General features: G+C 40.0%; 1 protein-coding gene and 1 pseudogene across 1 annotated transcript; one reads left to right on the top strand and one right to left on the bottom strand.

Moving 5' to 3' along the window:
- Positions 1-2,126: 2,126 nt before the first annotated feature.
- On the top strand, positions 2,127-3,116 carry LOC114052595 (taste receptor type 2 member 7-like). Its single transcript, XM_027875269.1, is given in 1 exon segment — positions 2,127-3,116. A coding segment is annotated over 1 exon segment (990 nt).
- A 12,534-nt stretch (positions 3,117-15,650) lies between these two features.
- Positions 15,651-16,322, bottom strand: LOC114052684 (annotated as a pseudogene).
- Positions 16,323-19,634: the final 3,312 nt, after the last annotated feature.

Here is a 19,634-nt window from a genome sequence, read left to right on the forward strand (position 1 = left end):
TTGTCTTCAAGACTACAAGGCATTCACCTACAGTTGGTAGCAAACAGCAGGTACCAGTCAATGTACCACTATCACCCCTGGATGCAGCCTATGGTTCCAGTCAACCTCCTCTTTGGGAACCCTTTGAGGCAAGGACAGTTCTACACCCCTTCTCAGCAGGAAGCAGTTTCAGAAGCCAAGACCTTCACCCCTTACCCCAAAAGAATTTTGGTCTCATTTGTTTGAGGGAGGAATGATGGGGATGGGATCTGAACCCCTAAAAGGAAAAGACCATATGTTTGTGATCTGGACCCCAAAAAGAAAAGGCCCTGGACTTTCCCACATGGCCAAATCTCTGGTGTTCACCTGAGGCTATAATCTTAACAACTGGCCTTTCTTTATCACCTATAATCAATCTCCAAATTCTCTGTTACCCTTAACCTAGCCTAGTCCTCCATTGTCTTACCTCCTTATGGCCCCCTGCCACATCCCACCCTTAATCCCATCTAAGCTCCATTCTCCCTTGACCAAGTGGTCCAGGTCCCTGGCATTCTGTTTCCTTACAGTCACCCCATCTTACTGGCCACTCCTGAGTGATTTTCCTGAGACCCTTCCTCTAGTCACCACAGATTACTTGAGCACTCCTAGATCAGTCCCACAGTCTTTCTATATATAAGGACCATCTGGCCTCCATTAAGGTGCTCAGATTCTTAAGATCTGGCCCACTTGCATTAGCCATACAAATGCTTAGAGTCCTTAAGAGTCTGGTCAACGTGGTGGATTCTTTACATCTCACCCATCGCTGATGCTCTAATAAACCTTGTTTTTGGCTGGAAGAAAAAAAAAGCTTAGGACCAAGGACAAAGCCATTGTACTGACCTCACTGTTGTAGGCCTGTGAAACCTGGACAGTTTACCAGCACCATGCCAGAAAATTAAACCACTTCCATTTAAATTGTCTTTGGAGGAGTTTGAAGATTGCCTGGGAAGATATGGGACAATGAGGTTTTTTTCTTGAACTCAACTGCCAAGTATCCCACCCCAGCTGTGGGTTTAAGAAGTGAAAAGTTGAGTAAGGTAATGGTGTCCAATATTATATTTATAATAAATCAGTATTTTTAAGTAGATGATTTTTAAGTTTTTAAGTAGGTGATTACTTTTACTAGTTGGCTGTCCATCAACATACACCTGGGTCAAAATTCTGGTTCAGACTCTTGATTCTGTGATAGCTGGATATATCATTTCACCTCTCTAAACCTGTTTCTTTATCCCTAAAAAGAGGGGTAAGTAACCTTGAATTCATACCTCCAAAGGTTACTACAAAAAAAAAGAACACTAGAAGACAAGACACTAGATAAATATGAAGTACTATCATCTTTTCTCTAACTGTTTACAGAACTCAATGAAAAGATAGTGGTTAACAAATACTTTCTACTTTCCTGCCTGATGTTAAGTCTATATCTTCATAGCAGAAGTGACATGGGGTACAGCTTTGCCTCAGTTATCATGAAAACTGAAAGAAAGGTTTTTTCTTTTGAGTATGAAGTACCCAGATTAGTGGCTCATTAAACTGCAATTCATGTATAATTTTCAAACCTGAGTATGATTTACCAGAAATACCAAGTGTGAATTTGATTTTATAAACAACTAGTGGTAACATCAATATTCAGTATGGTGGGAAATGATGGAGGTGAAGCATGATCTCTATATTTAGGGCTTTATTACATTTCCCATGATGTACATCATTGGGTGAAGCTCATCTTACACAGCTCACATGTTTGGATACAAAATAGGCTGAGACACAAAGAGGAAAATATTGAAAGATGACCTCTCCCTATTTGCATCTTAACATAGTACTCTAATCCTTTCTATGATCACCTATGAAGAGGAAATAGAAATGACACAGAGATAGAGTGTCTTGGCTGGGCAGATTTAACTGAGCACAAAGATATCTTAATGAATATAGTCTAACAGGGGACTATACATTTTCTTGCCAAAGATACAAACTTTATTAAAGACAGAGAAGAAAATCACTGAATCACCTAGCATCAGAAAGACTTTTCATTTCATTCTCATTAATCCAATAGCAGCAGCATCAAAATTATTATGAATATTGCTAACTATCTAAGTGGTCTCTTTTCTGTTGCCATGCTAGGTGGTGGGGAGAAAATCTTTATGGCTCTGGCAAGTGGTGAATTTCTGTTGGGCATTGTGGTAAATGGATTCCTTACTTTGGTGAATTGCATTGATAGGGTCAAGAGGAAAAAACTTCTACCAAGTGATCTCATCCTGGTCAGTTTGGCCATCTCCAGAATTGGACAGTCCTGTACTATAGTATGGGATAGCTATTTAATTGTTACCTTTATTAATGTACCCACCCAAGTAAGAATGATTGATATCTTCTTGGTACTGACTCATGGTTCAAATATTTGGTTTGTCACTATCCTCAGCATCTTCTTCTTCCTGAAGATCACCAACTTATCTAATCCCTTCTTCCACTGGATGAAAAGGAGAATTGACAGGATGGTCTTCATGCTTCTTACGGGGCCCTTGATTATCTATTTATCCATTGCCTTCCCAATGATGCAGACAATGTATTTTTACTATAGTGGCCTCTTTAGTAGAGGAAAGGAGAGAAATGTGTCTGAGGAGGTTCATGTGAGTAATAGTATCTTCTTCATGTTGCAGGTTCTCTTTGGCCTTCTGAGTCTTATTCCTTTTACCCTGTCTACTTTCTCCTTCTCCCTATTCATTCTCTCCCTGTGGAAGCATACCCAACGGATGCAACTCAATGCCACAGGTCACAGAGACCCTAGCACAGAAGCACATGTTTGAGCCATGAAAGCTGCATCTTCCTTCCTGATTCTCTTTTTGTTGTACTATATGGGTTTCTTTGTCAGCTATGGGAGCAACTCAAAGGAAAATAATAAGCTGACTTCCATGTTGGGTATGTCAATCATGTTGCTCTATCCTTTTGGCCACTCAGTGATCCTAATTCTGTGGAAGAGAAAGCTGAGAAAGGCTGCCTTGAGGGTGTCATGGCTGATGAGTTGCTGCCAGAGAGGATGTCATCTAGAAGCCCTTTGGGCACCTCTGAGGATCATCTGGCATTTTCTAGGAAGAAAGAAGTCACATTGAAGTCCTTAATGAAGTTTACAAGCTCTTGCATTCTTTGTAGTAGCAAAACCACTGAAATCTGATTCAAAACATAGACTTGGAATCAGGAAGACTTTAGTTCAATACTCAACTTTGTCACTTACTACTTGTGTGACCATGGGAAGCTCCATTAAACACTGTGAACCTTAGAATTCTCATCTGAGGAATAATAATAACAATATTATGATGATGGTGATGAAGATGATGATGATACATCCAGCCTAAACCTCAGACATTGTGTTCCAATGCTTCCTCAAACTTTGGGCCCTGGGCTGCTAATGGGTGAAGGAATGAGCATCAGGACGAGCTCAAATCAGGTCCAGCACACCCAGCCCAGCCCATCCCAGCCATCATCATAACATACTTCTTTGTGTGTTCCCTTCTCCCCTTGACTCTCTCTCAACCTTTAGTTGAGGAACAGCAATCTTATCAACATTAGCACTCTAGCATTCCTGGAAATGACATAACAATCAATTACCCTATGATGCCAGTCACCATATCTGTAACTTCCTTGAGAAAATCACACTTCCTCTATGGGATTGACCTATAGGTACTCACTCTCCTATGATGATGTATGCTCCTTGAGGGGAAGGATTGTCTTGATTGTAATGTTTCAATATCTAATGCTTCACAGAGTTTCTGATACATATTGCTCTTCCCATTTTTTAAATGAAACTTTATTTTACTTTCAGATCTACATTGTCTCGCTCCAAACTCACCATATCCCTCCCAATTAAGAAAGCAAGAAAAATGAAACTCTTGTTGCAAACATGTATAGTTAAGCAAAATAAATTCCTGCATTAGCCAGGTACAAAAATGTATAATTCTTTACCCTGAGTCCTTCATCTCTTTATCAGATGGTGGGCAGTGTATCCATTGAGTCCTCAGGAATTGTGGTTGGTCATAATGTTGCTCAAGAGTTTCTAAGACTTTCAGAGTTGTTTGCCTTTTTAATATTGCTATTACTACATAATGGTCTTAATAAATGCTTCTGTATTCTTTATTTCATTCATTAATACATTCAAGGCAACTTTGAAGTTGATGCTACTCAGGAAGTCTCCCTTCCTAGAAAGAAGGTTGGACTCCAGTGGCATCATACATAGTGAATTCTAAATCCCTCCTGCTCATCACAAGACTTTGACTTCAGGAATATGACCCATGAACCTCTCTCCCAGACCATATGAAAGCATGTCCGCCTTTGGCATGTGCTTCTGCTGCAAGTCACCATTAACTGACCTTTATATGGGGGTAAGGTAGGAGCTCTTTTCCTCACATCCATGCTATACTCTGAAGAAAAAAGTGAGGCAGAGGAAACTCTGAAGAGGGGGAGAGAGCAAAAAATGGATGGATAGTTCTCAAAGCTCACTTTCATATTATATGGAGGCAGAAATGTTGCTCCCAAATGGAAGTCTGATCCCTTGAGTCTCTGCCTATCATCTCAAGTTCCCTGGGTGTGGTCAGTAAGGCACCAGCATTGTGTAGAAACTCAAAGAATATGGTAATCCTAACCCTGGAAAGCAGAAGTTAAGAAACACAGAAGAGCTAGAAGGATTCAGAGAATAATCAGTTAAAGATGAAAGGAAAAAATACAGAAAGATGAAATAGATGAAGAGTTTGGGATACAAAATTTGGGGAACAACTAGTAAATGTAGCACAGAGCCTGGAGTTGACAAGACCTGAGTTCAAATGTGGCCTCAGATATTTTTTCTCTGTATGACCCTGGGCAAGTAATTTAGTCCTGTTTGACTCAGTTTCTTATCTGTAAAATGAGCTGGAGAAGGAAATTCCTAAATACTCTAGTATCTTTGCCAAGAAAACCCTAAATGGGCTCACAAAGGGAAAGATAGCATTGAAAGGATTGAACAAAAACAAAAATTGAGATAAAAATCCCAGGCTTGAAGTCCAACAGCATAGTGACGGAGAAACAATTACCAAAGGTTGCCTGGAGTTCTCCCTCTGCTAATTTCATCCATTAAAAGACAGACAAATCAATAAATCCACATTGTATTCTGGATCTACTTCTCACTAACTGAGAGGAATTGGTTTCTGTTGTAGAAATGGAGGGAACCTTGTGGGGAAGTGACTCCTCCATTACAGAATTTATGAAAGAGAAGAATAAGACATCTGGGCGTATTATGATAGGAACCATGAATTTTTGGAGGGCAGACTTCAAAGAATTCAGAGGAAAGATAGATAGGCCCCATGGACTATGACACCTCAAGGGAAGTGAGTCTAGGAAGGATGGGTGATGCTCAAGAATGAAATTTTGAAGAAATAAAGGGAAATAGTTCCAGGAAGGACAAAAGATGGGATTTATTTGAAAAGAATGATGTGGATGCACATGGAATTCTCTTATTTCAAAGCCCTTTCATAACATAGCCCCCTCCTACCTTTCCAGTCTTATGACTTATTCTTCAAAAAGAATTTTTCAATCCAATGACACTGGCCTCCTGGCTTTTCCACGAACAAGATCTTCCATCTCATGCTCTGGGCATTTTCTCTGGCTGTTCCCCTATGCCTGCAACACTCTCCCTTCTCCACTCTTACTATTCACCTCCATTGCCTTCTTTAATCTCACCTTCAATAATCCCAGCTTCTAAAGGAAGCCTTCCTTACCTTTTTTAATTTTAGTACCTTCCCTCTCTTAATAATTTTCTTTCTCCTATAAATAGCTTACTTTGTATATACTTGTTTACATATTGTCTCCCCCTTTAGATTTTAAGCTACTTGAGGGCAGTTACCATTTTTTTTTGCCATCCCCAGTGCTTAGCAGAGTCCCTGGTACATAATAGGTGTTTAATAAGTGTTTGTTTATTTATTGAAATTTTCAAAAGAAATGTTCAGGGTATGGAAGCAAGTCTGGATAGCAGAGACAATATGAATAGGACACAGTGCTATCAAAAATATGTAGGGAATATTGAAGCCCAGAACAAGAGAGGTTGGTGAGGGGAGCTAAGTGCCACCAAAGGTTTGTTTGTTTGTTTTTGTAAACTACATTGGGAGAAAAAGGAGGATCAGACCTTTGCTTGGGATTGGGGTAAATGTCAAGGATAACTAACACCAGAGAAAAGGCAGAGCTGCTCAGAGCCATGGGGGGAGGAAGCAAAGAAGCTAGTATTGGATTTATGTTGGGGAAAGGGCACTAACAGTGAGAGGGGGGTTAGTTGGAGAGGAGATGGGTGCTGACTACTTGGCTGTCTCTGAATAGATGCTGGACAGACAACTTAGCTCTCAGGTAGATTAAGCTAGGATTCTTTTGGGGGTATGGATTAAATGAAAAGGCTTTGAGATCCTCTCCATCTTTGAAATTCAATGGTTCTGTGTTAGCATGGGAATGAACCTGGCCTAGGAATGTTTTCCTTTGTGGAATTTACTAACTTTACAAATTTTAGGGTCATCAATCAAACAAAGGTAGAGACTGAAGGCTCACAACTCAAGGCATTTAGAACAGAAGATGCAAAAGAGTGACAGATTATCTTTCCATGGTTTAACCATTTTTCCTGAGGCTAATTTGTATCCATGCAGCACAGATTCTAGCCACAATCTACAATGCAGGAAATGAAGGGAAAAATGAAATATGGGAATGAAGCTTTAATCCCTTCATTGCCAGCAGCAGCATCTTCATCATGATGGGTCCTGACACAAGAGAAGTAGAGCAGTAGTGATGGGAGAGCACAGAATGGGAAATTCCATCCTCCAAACAGGGATCAGATACACATGAGTGCCTGGCTCATAGTGGAAAGTCAACAAATATTTGAATAAACATGACAAACAAAAAAGGAAAACCACAAACAATGCAATTATTGTTCAGTCATTTCAGACTCTTCATGACTCCATTTGGGGTTTTCTTAGCACAGAGTGGTTTGCCATTTCCTTCTCCAGCTCGGTTGAAAGATCAGGAAACCGAGGCAAACAAGGTTAAGTGACTTTCCTAGGGTCACACAGCTAGTAAGTGTCTGAGGCCAGATTTGGATTCATGACAATGAGTCTTCCTGATTCCAGGCCTTGTATTCTATACATTGTTCCACCTAGCTGCTCTAAAGTTACCCTAGTTGTGGGAAAATAGGTACATTAATACATTATTGATAGAAATTAGTCTAGCTATTCTGGAAAGCAATTTGTATGTATGACCAAATACTTGCTAAGCCATGTATACCTTTTGTTCCAAGCATACCATTAGTAGGTCTATACTCCAAATAGATAGAAGAAATTTTAAAAAGGGGGGCATATATATTTGCACACAGACATACACACACACACACACACACACACATATATAAGCTACTTTGGACTGCAAAAGATCTGGAAGCTAAAGCGGTCTGAGGACTGAAGATGAAACAAGCTACTCACCTGTTAAAGAGATGATGGATTTCAAATGCGTACGTTTTTGGACTCAATCAATAGAGTGATGTGTTTAGCTGGACAATGGATAATTATCACACAGGTTTTACTTTTATTCTTCAATGGGGGCAGTGGACAGAAGAGACAAAAATTATTCTAAAAAATTATTTTTAAAACCAAATACTTTCTTCTAATTAGGGCAATGGCATTTGGCAGGTGCCTTGAATGATAGGTCAGATTTTTACAGATGGAAATAAAGGGAAGGGTAGGTAAGGCTGAGGGAACCTTGTGAACAAAGACTCAGAGGAAGGGAAGCACAAGATTTATTTGGGGAGTGCAAAATACATTCTCATACCTGGTGTGGAGTTTGTCTTAGTAAGTGGAGGAAGGTGAGAGGAAGGCTGGAAAGAAGAAGGTTGAGCCCAGGCAATAGAAAATATTGAATGCTAGGATAAAGGGTTTGAGCTGTAATGTCTAAGCTGGGAAGAGTTAGGAGCAGCTAGGTGGCACAGTGGATAGAGCACCAGGCCTGGAGTCAGGAAGATCTGAATTCTAATTTGGCCTCAGACACTTACTAGCTGTGTGTCCCTGGACACCTGTTTGCCTCAACTTGCTTATCTGTAAAATGAGCTGGGGAAGGAAATAGCAAACCACTCCAGTAAAATATCTGCCATTTATATAGAAATTTAAGCTTTTTGAAGAACTTTACTTTCATTACTTAATTTTAGCCTCACAACACCCATGAGAGATAGATATTACAGCTATCATTTTACCCATTTTATAGATTTGGAAAAAGCCCAAACATTTTAAGTGGCTAGCCCATGATCACACAATGACCAAGTATGAGAGGAGGCAGAATTCAAAATCTAGTCTTCCTAATTCCAATGCCAAACACTAAAATCTTTAGTATATGTGAAAGCTGAAAATAGGTTCAACAGGGAGGTTTACTTTTCATACTAACTGCCTAGGCAAAACTACTAGGCAAAAAATGGTCAGGAGTCAGCTTGTAGCACTTTGGAGAGATAATTGCTACATTTTCCATGTGAACATTTCTACTGCAGAAATCTGCAAATGCCACATACAGAGGAATGGTTTTTTTTTTTTTGATTTGTTGATTGTTTAGACAAGAAAGTGATGGAGAAAATATTGATAAGGCAGATCAAACTTTCAAGGGCATGGCAAGCATCTTCCGCCACTCACCCCTAGATCCACTACTTGCAGGTTTCCCAGCACATTTCTCCCAGCTGGACTTGGAGTCAATAGAAACTTGAGTTCCAATTTCATCTTGACACTAGCTGTATGACCATAGACCAGTGACTTTTTACCTCTTGGAGATTCAATGTATTCCTATATAAATTGGAGATAATCCTAACCTAAATCTCACAGGGTTGGTATGAGACTCAAGTGAGAAAATATATGAAAAATTCTTTCTAAACCTTCAACAATTATTGTCATTATCTTCTCATGGTTATTTTTTTCCCCATGGTATTCCAAGAGAAGTGATCCTGCTATTATTCACTTGTCCTAAATGTTCTATGGAGTTTGCAGAGGTGGATAAAATGTCTGCTCTTGTAATTGAGTAAAAATATGGTGATATAAGCTCATCTTCTGAAGGATCATTAAAAAACCCTTTAAGACTGATCCAATAGGGGACAGCTTGATGTGGCTGCCATGGACTGCATCTTGCTTCCCCCTTACCCCCCCCCATGATTTTGAGTTCTTCCAATAAACTGTTATATTTTATACGATTTTTATTTCATATTTCCTGGTCATTATGAATATTTCAAATGGTGATGTCTACTTTAAAAATAGTTCTTAAATTTTTATGAGTTGACTTCAGCCAAAAATTGGTAGATCAACCATTTTCATTGGTGACTGGGAAAGCATGAAAGTATTGTCCATTATTCGGAACTCTGGCTAACATACTATCATGAAATTGACATACTATACTGATCAACTCCATACAACCAAATTTTGACATAATTTTCCATAACCCTTCATACCTGAGTTTTTCAAAGGCCTTGGTCAGATCAACAACATTGTGTACAAACCTCTGTTTTGCTCTCCGCATTTCTCCTAGAGTTATTGAGCATAAAACACCATATCGACCATAACTCAGCCCTTTCTGAAACCACACTGGCTCTCAGGTAGATGACCATCTTCCAGGTGAAGTATAAGCCTGTTAAAAAGGAACACTGGCAAGAATCTTGCCAGCAATGACTAAGACAGAGACCTCCTTGTGATTGTCATAGGACAATCTATTTCCTTTACCTCTGTAGAGATAGAAAATAGAGGTATCCCTGAATATAACCCAGAAAATTTCAGTCAGCTTTTGTATTAACAATGGACCACCTGCCTTGTAAATATCAGCTGGAATAGAATCAGCACCAAGAGCTTTGCCAAGTGAAAGGAGCTTAATGTCGTTCAAAACCTCTTCTTCAACTAAGAAGGGATTGACTTCAAATTGAAGTAAATCATCAATCGCTTCAGCATTGATTGATGGTGGTCTGTTGAAAACAGCATGAAAGTGGTGAGCCCATCTCTCTAGGATCATGTCCTTATCACTGATCAAGGTGGCACCATCAACACTGAGTAACTGATATATATCAAAGGTCTTTGGCCTATACATACCCTTCAGGGCATCACAAAAGCAGTTTAGAATGTTACTATCAGCATAAAATTGAATTTCTTCTGCCTTCTTACTGAGCCAAGAATCCTGTATCTCTCTAAGCTTTGCTTTTACTTTACTTTTGATGCAATTAAGTGCTACCTTCTTAGAGATGGGTGAATTATCTTGCTGGTAAACTCTGCAGAGTTGTCATTTTTCATTTAGCACCTTCTGAATTCCCCCATCATTTTTGTCAATCCAATCTTCATGTTTCCAAGAGTTCTGACCTAGATGAGCAAATGCAGTGCTACACATGAAATATCGGAAAGATGCCTACTCCATTTCTGCTCCACTGTTGCCAACTGTATGTTGGCTCAACTTTTCATCCAAGTTAGCAAGAAAATGGTCCTGCTCAGAGAATGCTCTAATGTATTGATATTCATTCTTCTGGTAGTCATTTTGCCTTGGTGACATTGCTTTTGGATATAGTAAATGAGAATATTCACCTTGGAGATAAGTCTATGATCAGTCCAGCATTGTGCACCACATGTTGCCTTCATCACTCTCACATCCTGTCTGTCTCTTCTCCTTACAATCACATAGTCTATTGAATGCCAATGTTTGCTTTGAGGGTGCATTCATGAGGTTTTATTGCACTTTGGCAAATGGATGACAGTGTTGGTGATGAAAAGGTCATGAGAGGCACAAATCCTTGGTAGTAAGTCACCATTCCTGTTGTTGTTTCCAACTCCATTCCCCTCAAGGACTCCCTGCCAAGTCTGGTAGTCTGAGCCTACTCTAGTATTAAAGTCTCCCAGAATTATAAGCTTGTCCTCTTTTGGTTCATTAATCATGGGAGTCTCCAGGTCTTCATAAAATTTTTCTTCTATCTCATCAGAGTTTGTCATGGTGGGATCATATGCACTAATGGTGGTGGTATGGCATTTTCCTGTAAGTGGCAATCACATTGCCAGGAGGCTGTTGTCTTCAGCATTTCTAATTTGGTATTTAATTGGGGATTATCAATTTGTTCTTTTTCTAGTTTTTTTAATTGCATGCCCAAATCATTGATCTCCTCTTTCTCTATTTTATTCATGTAAACATTGAGAGATATAAAACTTCCCCTAAGAACTGTTTTTGCTCCATACCATAAGTTTCAGTATGCTGTCTCATTATTGTCAATCTCTTGGATGAAGTTATTGATTGTTTCGATGATTTGTTGTTTGACCTATTCATTCTTTAGGATTAAATTATTTAGTTTCCAATTAATTTTTAGTCTATCTTTCCATGGTCCTTTATTACATATAATTTTTATTGCATCATGATCTGAAAAGGATGAATTTAATATTTCTACCTTTCTGCACTGGATTGTGAGGTTTTATGCCCTAGTACATGATCAATTTTTGTGTTAAGTAGCACTGAGAAAAAAAGTATATTCCTTTCTATCCCCATTCAATTTTCTCCAGAGGTCTACCATATCTAATTTTCTAAAATTCTATTTACCTTCTTAACTTCTTTCTTGTGTATTTTGTGATTAGATTTATTTAGTTTGGGCAGGGGGATGTTGAGGTCCCCCAATAGTACAGTTTTTCTGTCTATTTCTTCCTATAACTCCTTGAATTCCTCCTCTAAGAATTTGGATGTTACACCATTTGGTGCATATATGTTTAGTAATGTTATTCCTTCATTGTCTATGGTGCCTTTTAGTAGGATATAATTTCCTTCCTTATCTCTTTTAGTTACACCTATTTTTGCTTTTGCTTAGTCTGAGATAAGGATTGTTACCCCTGCTTTTTTTTTTACTTCATGTGAAGCATAATATATTCTGCTCCAGCCTTTTACCTTTACCGTGTGTGTGTGTCCCTCTGTTTCAAATGTGTTTCTTGTAAACAACATATTGTAGGATTATAGTTTTTAATCCATTCTGCTGTTTCCATTTAATAGGAAAGCTCATTCCATTCACATTCAGAGTTATGATTACTATTTGTGTCTTTCTCTCCATACTATTCCTCATGCATTTATGCTTTTCTTGCTTCTTTCTCCCTTTCCCTCCTTACTGGTGTTTTGCTTTTGACCATTGCCTCCCTCACTCCACCCATCCTTCTATTTGCCCCCTCCCTTTTCTTCCCCTTTACCCTTACTACTTTTTCCCTCCCTTCTATTAACCCCCTCCCTTTACTTTTTCCTTCTATTAGATTTTGTACCTCCTTTTCCATTTGGCCTACTTTACTTTTTAAAGAGTTCTCCTCAGTGAGTTTTTGTACCTCTTTTTCCATTTGGCCAATTCTGCTTTTTAAAGGAGTTGTTTTCTTAAGTGTACTTTTTTTTCATTTGACCAATTGTATTTTTTAAGGATTTGTTTTCTACAGTTAATTTTTGTTCTTTCTTTTCCAAGCTATTGATTCTTGCATATCTCGTATTTCTTTTCCCAATTTTTCTTTTACCTCTCTTATTCAATTTTTAAAATCCTTCTTGAGTTCTTCCAAGAAGGTTTTTTGGGATTGAGACCAGTTTATATTCCCTTTTGAGGTTTTGGATGTGGGTATATTGACAATGTTGTCCTCGTCTGAATTTCTTCCTTGATCTTCCCTGTCTCCATAATAAGAATCTATAGTCATTGTATGTTTCTTTTTGCTCATGGTGTTTGCTTATTTCCTGACTCTAAAAAAAAAAAATTGAGCTCTCCTGCTGGGGATCAGGGGGCACTGACCCAAGCTTCTTGTGCTGTGAGCCAATAGCCTGGTTACTGACTTTGTGTGCTGGGGCCTCGGATGCTGGCAGTTGAAGGCTGTAGGTTTCTGGAAGCTTACCTGGTGTTGGGCTGGAATCAGCAACACTGGAACTCTAGGGATAGGGGTGGGGAGTCTGGCCCCTGGAGGATGTCTGCTTACCCAGGCCTTACACAGGGATCATCTGGTATTGTCTAAGGGGAAAGAAGTAATATTGGAGTTCTTAAAGAATCTTACCAAGCTTTTTCATTCTTTGTAGTAGCAAGACCACTGAACTCTGATTCTAAATATAAACAGTCAGGAAGACTTTGGTGCAATACCCAACTTTGTCACTTACTACCTGTGTGATCACTGACAGCTCCCTTAAACTCTATGAACCTTATCATCCTCTTCTGAGGAATAATAACAATAATGCAATGATGATGATGGTGGTGGTGATGATGATAAATCTATCCTAGCCCTCAGACACTGTGTTCCAACTCTATCTTGAATTTTGGGCCCAAGACTACTGATGGGAGAAGGAATGAGCATCAAGATTGGCTCAGATCAGGTCCAGCACACTTAGCCCAGCACAGTCAAGCCCTGCCATCATCATGACATAGGTCTTTCTGTGTTACCCTTTCCCCTTGACCCTCTTTCTGCCTCCTGTTGAAGAACAGTGATCCAATCAACATCACTACTCTAGCATTCCTGGAAAGGCCATATCAATCAATTACTCTATGATGCCAGTTGCCATCTCTGTAGCTTCCTTGACAAAATCACACTTCCTTGATGACGTTCCCTTATATGTATTCTCTCCTATGATGATGTAAGCTCCTTGAGGGTAAGGACTGTCTTGATTGTGATGTTTGTATATCTTGTGCCTTGCACAGGTCCTAAAAGATATTACTCTTTCCATTTTTAAATGAAATTTTCTTTTCTTTTCAGATCTACATTGTCTCACTCCAACCTCACTATATCCATCCCAATTAAGAAAGCAAGGAAAATGAAACTCCTATGACAAACGTATATAGTTAAGGAAAATAAATTCCTGCATTAGCCAGGTAAACAAAAATATGTTTAATTCTTTCTTTTTCATTTGTTTTAATTAATTAATTAATTTTTAGTTTTCAACCTTCATTTCCACAAGATTTCGAGTTCCAAATTTTCTTCCCATCTTGCCCTTGCCCTACTCCAAGACAGCATGCATTCTAAATACCCCTTCCTCTAATCTGCCTTCCCTTCTATCACCCCACCTTCTCTTATTGCCCTACCCTTCTATTTTCTGGCAGGGCAGGATCGATTTATATACCCATTATTTCTATACTCCAATATATTATTTCCCAGTTGCATGGAAAAATAATTTTTAACATTTATTTTTAAAGCTTTGGGCTTCAAATTCTCTCCCTTCTTCCTTCCTCACCCACTCTCATTAAGAAGGCAAGCAACTTGAGGCAGTTTATACATGTGTAGTCATGCAAAACACGTCATAGTAGTCATATTGTGCAAAACTAACTCTATTTCCCTTCATCCTATTCCATCCTCTGTTTATTCTATTCTCTCTTTTGACCCTGTCCCTCCTCAGATGTGTTGCCTTCTGATTACCCCCTCCTCCAATCTTTTTTAATTAATTAATTTGTTTTTAGTTTTCAACCTTCATTTCCACAAGATTTTGGGTTCCAAATTTTCTCCCCAGTTTATCCCTCCCTTCACCCCAAGACAGTGTGTATTCTAAATACTCCTTTCCCTAATCTGCCCTCCCTTCTGTCTCTCCCTCCCCTTTTCTCTTATTCCCTTCCCCTTCTATTTTCTTGTAGGGCAGAATAGATTTCTATACCCTATTGCCCGTATATCTTATTTTCTAGTTGCATGTGAAAACAATTTTTAACATTTATTTTTAAAACTTTGGGGTCTAAATTTTCTCCGTTACTCCCTCCCCATCTACCCTCATTGAGAAGGCAAGCAACTTGATACAGGTTATGCACGTGTAGTCATGCAAAACACTTCCATAGTAGTCATGTTGTGGAAAACTAATGATATTGCCCTTCATCCTATCCTGCCCCCCTCCCCTGTTTATTCTATTCTCTCTTTTGACTCTGACCCTCCTCAGAAGTGTTTGCTTCTGATTATCCCCTCTCCTAATCTGCTCTCCCCTTTATCATCCCCCCACTTTCTTATCCCCTTACCTCCTATTTTCCTATAGGGTAAGATAGATTTCCATACCCAATTGAGTGTGTATGCTATTCCTTCCTTAAGCCAAATCCAATGAGAATAAGATTCACTATTTCCCTCTCATCTTCCCCCACTTCTCTTGTACTGTAAAAGCCTTTTCTTGTCTACTTTATGTGAGATAATTTACCCTGTTCTACCTCTCTCTTTCTCCTTCTCCCAGTATAATCCTCTCTCACCTCTTAATTTTATTCTCCAGATATCACCCCTTCATCTTCAACTCATCCTGTGCCCTCTATCTATCTATCTATCTATCTATCTACATACATATATATATATATATATTTTCCTTCAACTACCTTAATACTGTCATACTCACCTACTGAAAGTGATTACCAAAGGAAAATTCCTAGGAATATTATACTCAAATTCCAGAGTTCCCAGGTCAAGGAGAAATTATTGCAAGCAGTCAGAAAGAAACAATTCAAATATTGTGGAAACAAGCAGGATGACATAAGATTTAGCAGTTTCTACATTAAGGGACCATAGGGTTTGGAATATAATATTTTGGAGGAGTTTTCCTTTGGGAATCTCTTTCAAGAGGTGATTGGTGGATTCTTTCAATTTCTATTTGACTCTCTGGTTCTAGAATATCAGGGCAGTTTTCCCTGATTTTTTTTTTTTTGGCAGACAATCTGGGGATTTATTCCATTAGAGAATGTCCAAGTTAGGGTTTATCTGCCCTTTTGGGCTTTGATCTTTCTTAGGTAGAACTCAAGCTCTTTGCCTTTGAGCACGTAGCCGTCTGCTCGGTCACACTGGCCTGGCTTCGATGCAATGCAGGCAAGTAGCTTGCCCTGCTGGAATTGCTCCTCCAGAAGTGATCTGATCTTGGCATTCTTCTTCCGTTCCTCATATTTCTTCTGGATCTTCTTTGACAGCTTTATATTTAAAATTTTTTTCCTCCTCAGAAGTCAGCTTGGCTCCCTTCTTCCGGCCCAAGGGCAGGGCATAGTGGGACTCGTACCACTGGCAGTATGGGGTATTATCGATAAGCACGATGCAATTCTTCACCAGCGTCTTGGTCCGGACCAGCTCATTGTTGGATGCATTATAGACCACATCAGTAATCCTTGTTTTTCGGGTACAGCACTTGAAGCCCCAGGAGAAGTTGCCCACGTCCAGCCTCAGCGCCCCGTATTTTTTGTTGCCTCCTCGCACTCGCACCGTGTGGATGCAGCGGGGGCCTATCTTGGTGTTGGCCGGTGGGCCGCCCAGCTCATACTTGCCCTTCTTGCGGTAGGGCTTACGCTTGCCCGAGGTCGTGCGGCACTTGTGCCAGTAGTCCCGGGAGAACCCCATGGTCGGCGCGAGCTGCAAAGAGGGAGCGCAGAGGCTCACGGGCTGGCTTGTAAAACTCCCTGATAATTTCTTGAAAAACTATGTCTAGGCTTTTTTTTTGATCATGGCTTTCAGGTAGCCTGTTAATTTTAAAATTATCTCTCCTGGATCTGTTTTCCAGGCCAGTTGTTTTTCCAATGAGATATTTCACACAGTTTGCTATTTTTTGATTCTTTCAGTTTTATTTTATAATTTCTTGATTTGTCATCAGATCATTAGCTTCCATTCGCTCCTCTCTCACCATGGTCAGACACACCTTTCCCAAGTTGTCTTTGGTGTTTGTGGGTTAAGAAGTCTGGAAACCACCACAGTTCCCCTTGATTCAATCCCCTGAGGACTGTTCCAGGCTCCCTGAGGCCTGGTCTTTGCCTGTGCAGCCTACATGGCCCAAACTGAACTGCTCTCTTCTCCCAGCCCTGCTGACCTTCCAGGTTGTCTTGGGCTGGAAATTTGTTACACTCTGTCTTTCTGTGGGTTTTGCAGCTCTAGAATTTGTTTAGAGCCATTTTTTACAGGTATTTGGAAAGCTTTGGGGGAGAGTACAAGCAAGTCACTGCTTTTACTCTGCCATCTTGGCTCAGTCCCCCTGTTCAATTCTTTGTCTTGATTCTTTCACTTCTTTAACAGATGGTAGGGAGCAGAGAGGTGGTACAGTGGATAATGGAGCACTGGCCCTGAAGTCAGGAAGAACTGAGTTCAAATTTGGCCTCAGACCAAACATTTGACACTTACTAGCTGTGTGACCCTGGGCAAGTCACTTAATTCCAATTGCCTAAAAATAAAAAAAAAATTATTAAAAAAAACAGATGGCAGGCAGCATATTCACTGAGTCCTCAGGAATTGTGTCTGGTCATTGAGTTGCTCAAAGTTTCTAAGTCTTTCAGAGTTATTTGTCTTTTTAATAGTGCCATTATTAAATAATGATCTGAATAAATGTCTCTGCATTCTTTCTTTCATTTGTTAATATGTTCAAGGAAACTTTGGGGTTGACGCTACTCAGGAAGTCTCCCTTCCCTAGAAGGGAGGTTGGATTCCAGTGGCATCAAACTGAGTGAATTCCAAATCCCTCCCGCTCATCACAAGAGTTTGGGTTCTGGAACATGGCCCATGTACTTCTCTCCCAGACTATCTGAAGGCATATCTGCCTCTGACATGTACTTCTGCGCAAATCAACATCAACTGCCCCTTATATGGGGATAAGGTCGAAATTTTCTGGCTCACATTCATGTTACACTCTGGAGAAAAGAAATGAGGCAGAGGAAGTTCAGAAGAGGGAGAGGGGGCAAAAAATGGGTGAGGAGTTCTCAAAGCTCACTTTCATGTAATATAGAAGTAGAAATGATGCTCCTGAATGGGAGTCTGACCCCTTGAGTCTCAGCCTATCATCTTGAGCTCCCTGGATGTGGTCAGTAAGGCACCAGTGATCATATGCACATTTCATTGCAGAAGGGCTCATCTGATGGCTCTGAAGGCCCAACTATGTAACCTCATCTAGTTAATTGGAACACTTCCCAAGCTAGTCAGAATCTCCCAGATGTCAAGCATTTTTCAACTCTTTAGGAAGTGCAATTGGCATACAAGTTACTATTATTGTTTTTCTTGTGGCTTCCACTGTCTAGAAGGAAGACCCTTTTTCCACTGCTCTTCTCTATATTTAGGCTAATGTAGAGTGAGAGGTCACTCAAGTATCATGAACTAAGCAGTTTTTGAAAAGTGAGGCAACACAGTCTCTTGAGAACTCTCACTGTCTCTTCCTCTTCCAGTGTTTGAGACAGCAGCAAGCACTTGACCTTGACCAGAGGGACCTGGTAGCACTCAGAGCAGGACACTGGGGGTGCTTAAATGTTCCTAGAATTCTGTCCTGAGATTCCCTAAAGGGTCATGAAAATCCAGTGCTCAGAAACTCAAAGAACATGATGATCCTAACCCTGGAAGGCAGAAGGCAGTTCAAAAACGTGAAAGGCCTACAGGAAGTCAGAGAACACTTAGTGAAAGGTGAAAGGGAAAAGACAGAAAGATGAAATAGATGAAGAGTTTGGAATACAACAGTTTGGGGTACACCTAAGTAGTGCAGTAGACAGAGCACTGAGTGTGCAGTCAGGAAGACCTGAGTCCAAATATGGGCTTCAGATACTGGCTGTATGACCCTGGGCAAGAAACTTAGCCCCATTTACCTAATTTTCTTAACTGCAAAATGAACTGGAGAAGGCAATGGCAAAACACCTTAGTGTCTTTGCCAAGAAAACTCTAAATGGGGTCAGTTAGAATCAGACAGGATAGAAAGAACTAAACAAAAACCACAACAATTGGAATGCAAATCACAGGCTTGAGAGAGGCACAACAGAGTAGTAATGGAGAAACTTCACTTAATAAATGCTTTCTGAAGCTCTCCTTCTGCTAATTTCATCTTTCACAAGACCGAGGACCAATATAGTGACATGCTATTCTGGATATGATTCTCGCCAACAGAGAGGAATTGACTTCTGGAGTAGAAATGATGGGAACTTTGTGATTAAGTGACTCCTCCAGCATAGAGTTTATGATAGAGAAGAACAAAAAATCTGGGTGTATTATGATGGGCACACTAGATTTTTGGAGGGCAGATTTCAAAGGGTACAGAGGAAAAATAGATAGATCCCATGGACTAAAATACTTCAAAGGAAGTGAGCCTAGGAGGGACGGGTGATTCTCAAGAACGAAATTTTGAAGAAACAAAGGGAAATAGTTCCAGAAAGGAGTTTAAAAGGGATTTATTTGGGGAAAAAATGATGTGGACGTACAGGGAATTCTCCTATTTCAAAGCCCTTTCATAATCTACCCCTCCTACCTTCAGCCTTACAACTCATTCTTCAAAAAGGAATTTTCAATCCAATAGCTTTGGCCTTCTGGCTTTTCCATGAAAAAGACTTTCTATCTCTCACCTCTGGGCATTTTCTCTAGCTCTCCCCCATGCCTGGAACACTCTCCCTCCTCTCCTCTGATTACTCACCTTCCTTACTTTCTTTAATCCCACCTTCTAAAATTCCACCTTGGGAGTAAGAAATAAGTTGCTCTCACCCTCCCTTATTAACTTCTGAAAGCTTAGTGAATATCATCCCCAGGGAAAACCTTAAAGCAACTGAACCAGCAGAAAGACATGGTTTAGTAGTCTTGTAGCCCAGGTGGGTTGGGGAGATTAACTAGAAAAACCCTTCTTGCTCTGGGTGAGGGAGAGCAATACAAAATGGGAGGCATTCCAGCAAGCGGGTGGAAAGCCCCATCTCAGCATGCCAG

Source organism: Vombatus ursinus, unplaced genomic scaffold (genome assembly GCF_900497805.2).
Source record: "Vombatus ursinus unplaced genomic scaffold, bare-nosed wombat genome assembly UNPS02014808.1, whole genome shotgun sequence".
Classification (NCBI taxonomy): Eukaryota; Metazoa; Chordata; class Mammalia; order Diprotodontia; family Vombatidae; genus Vombatus; species Vombatus ursinus.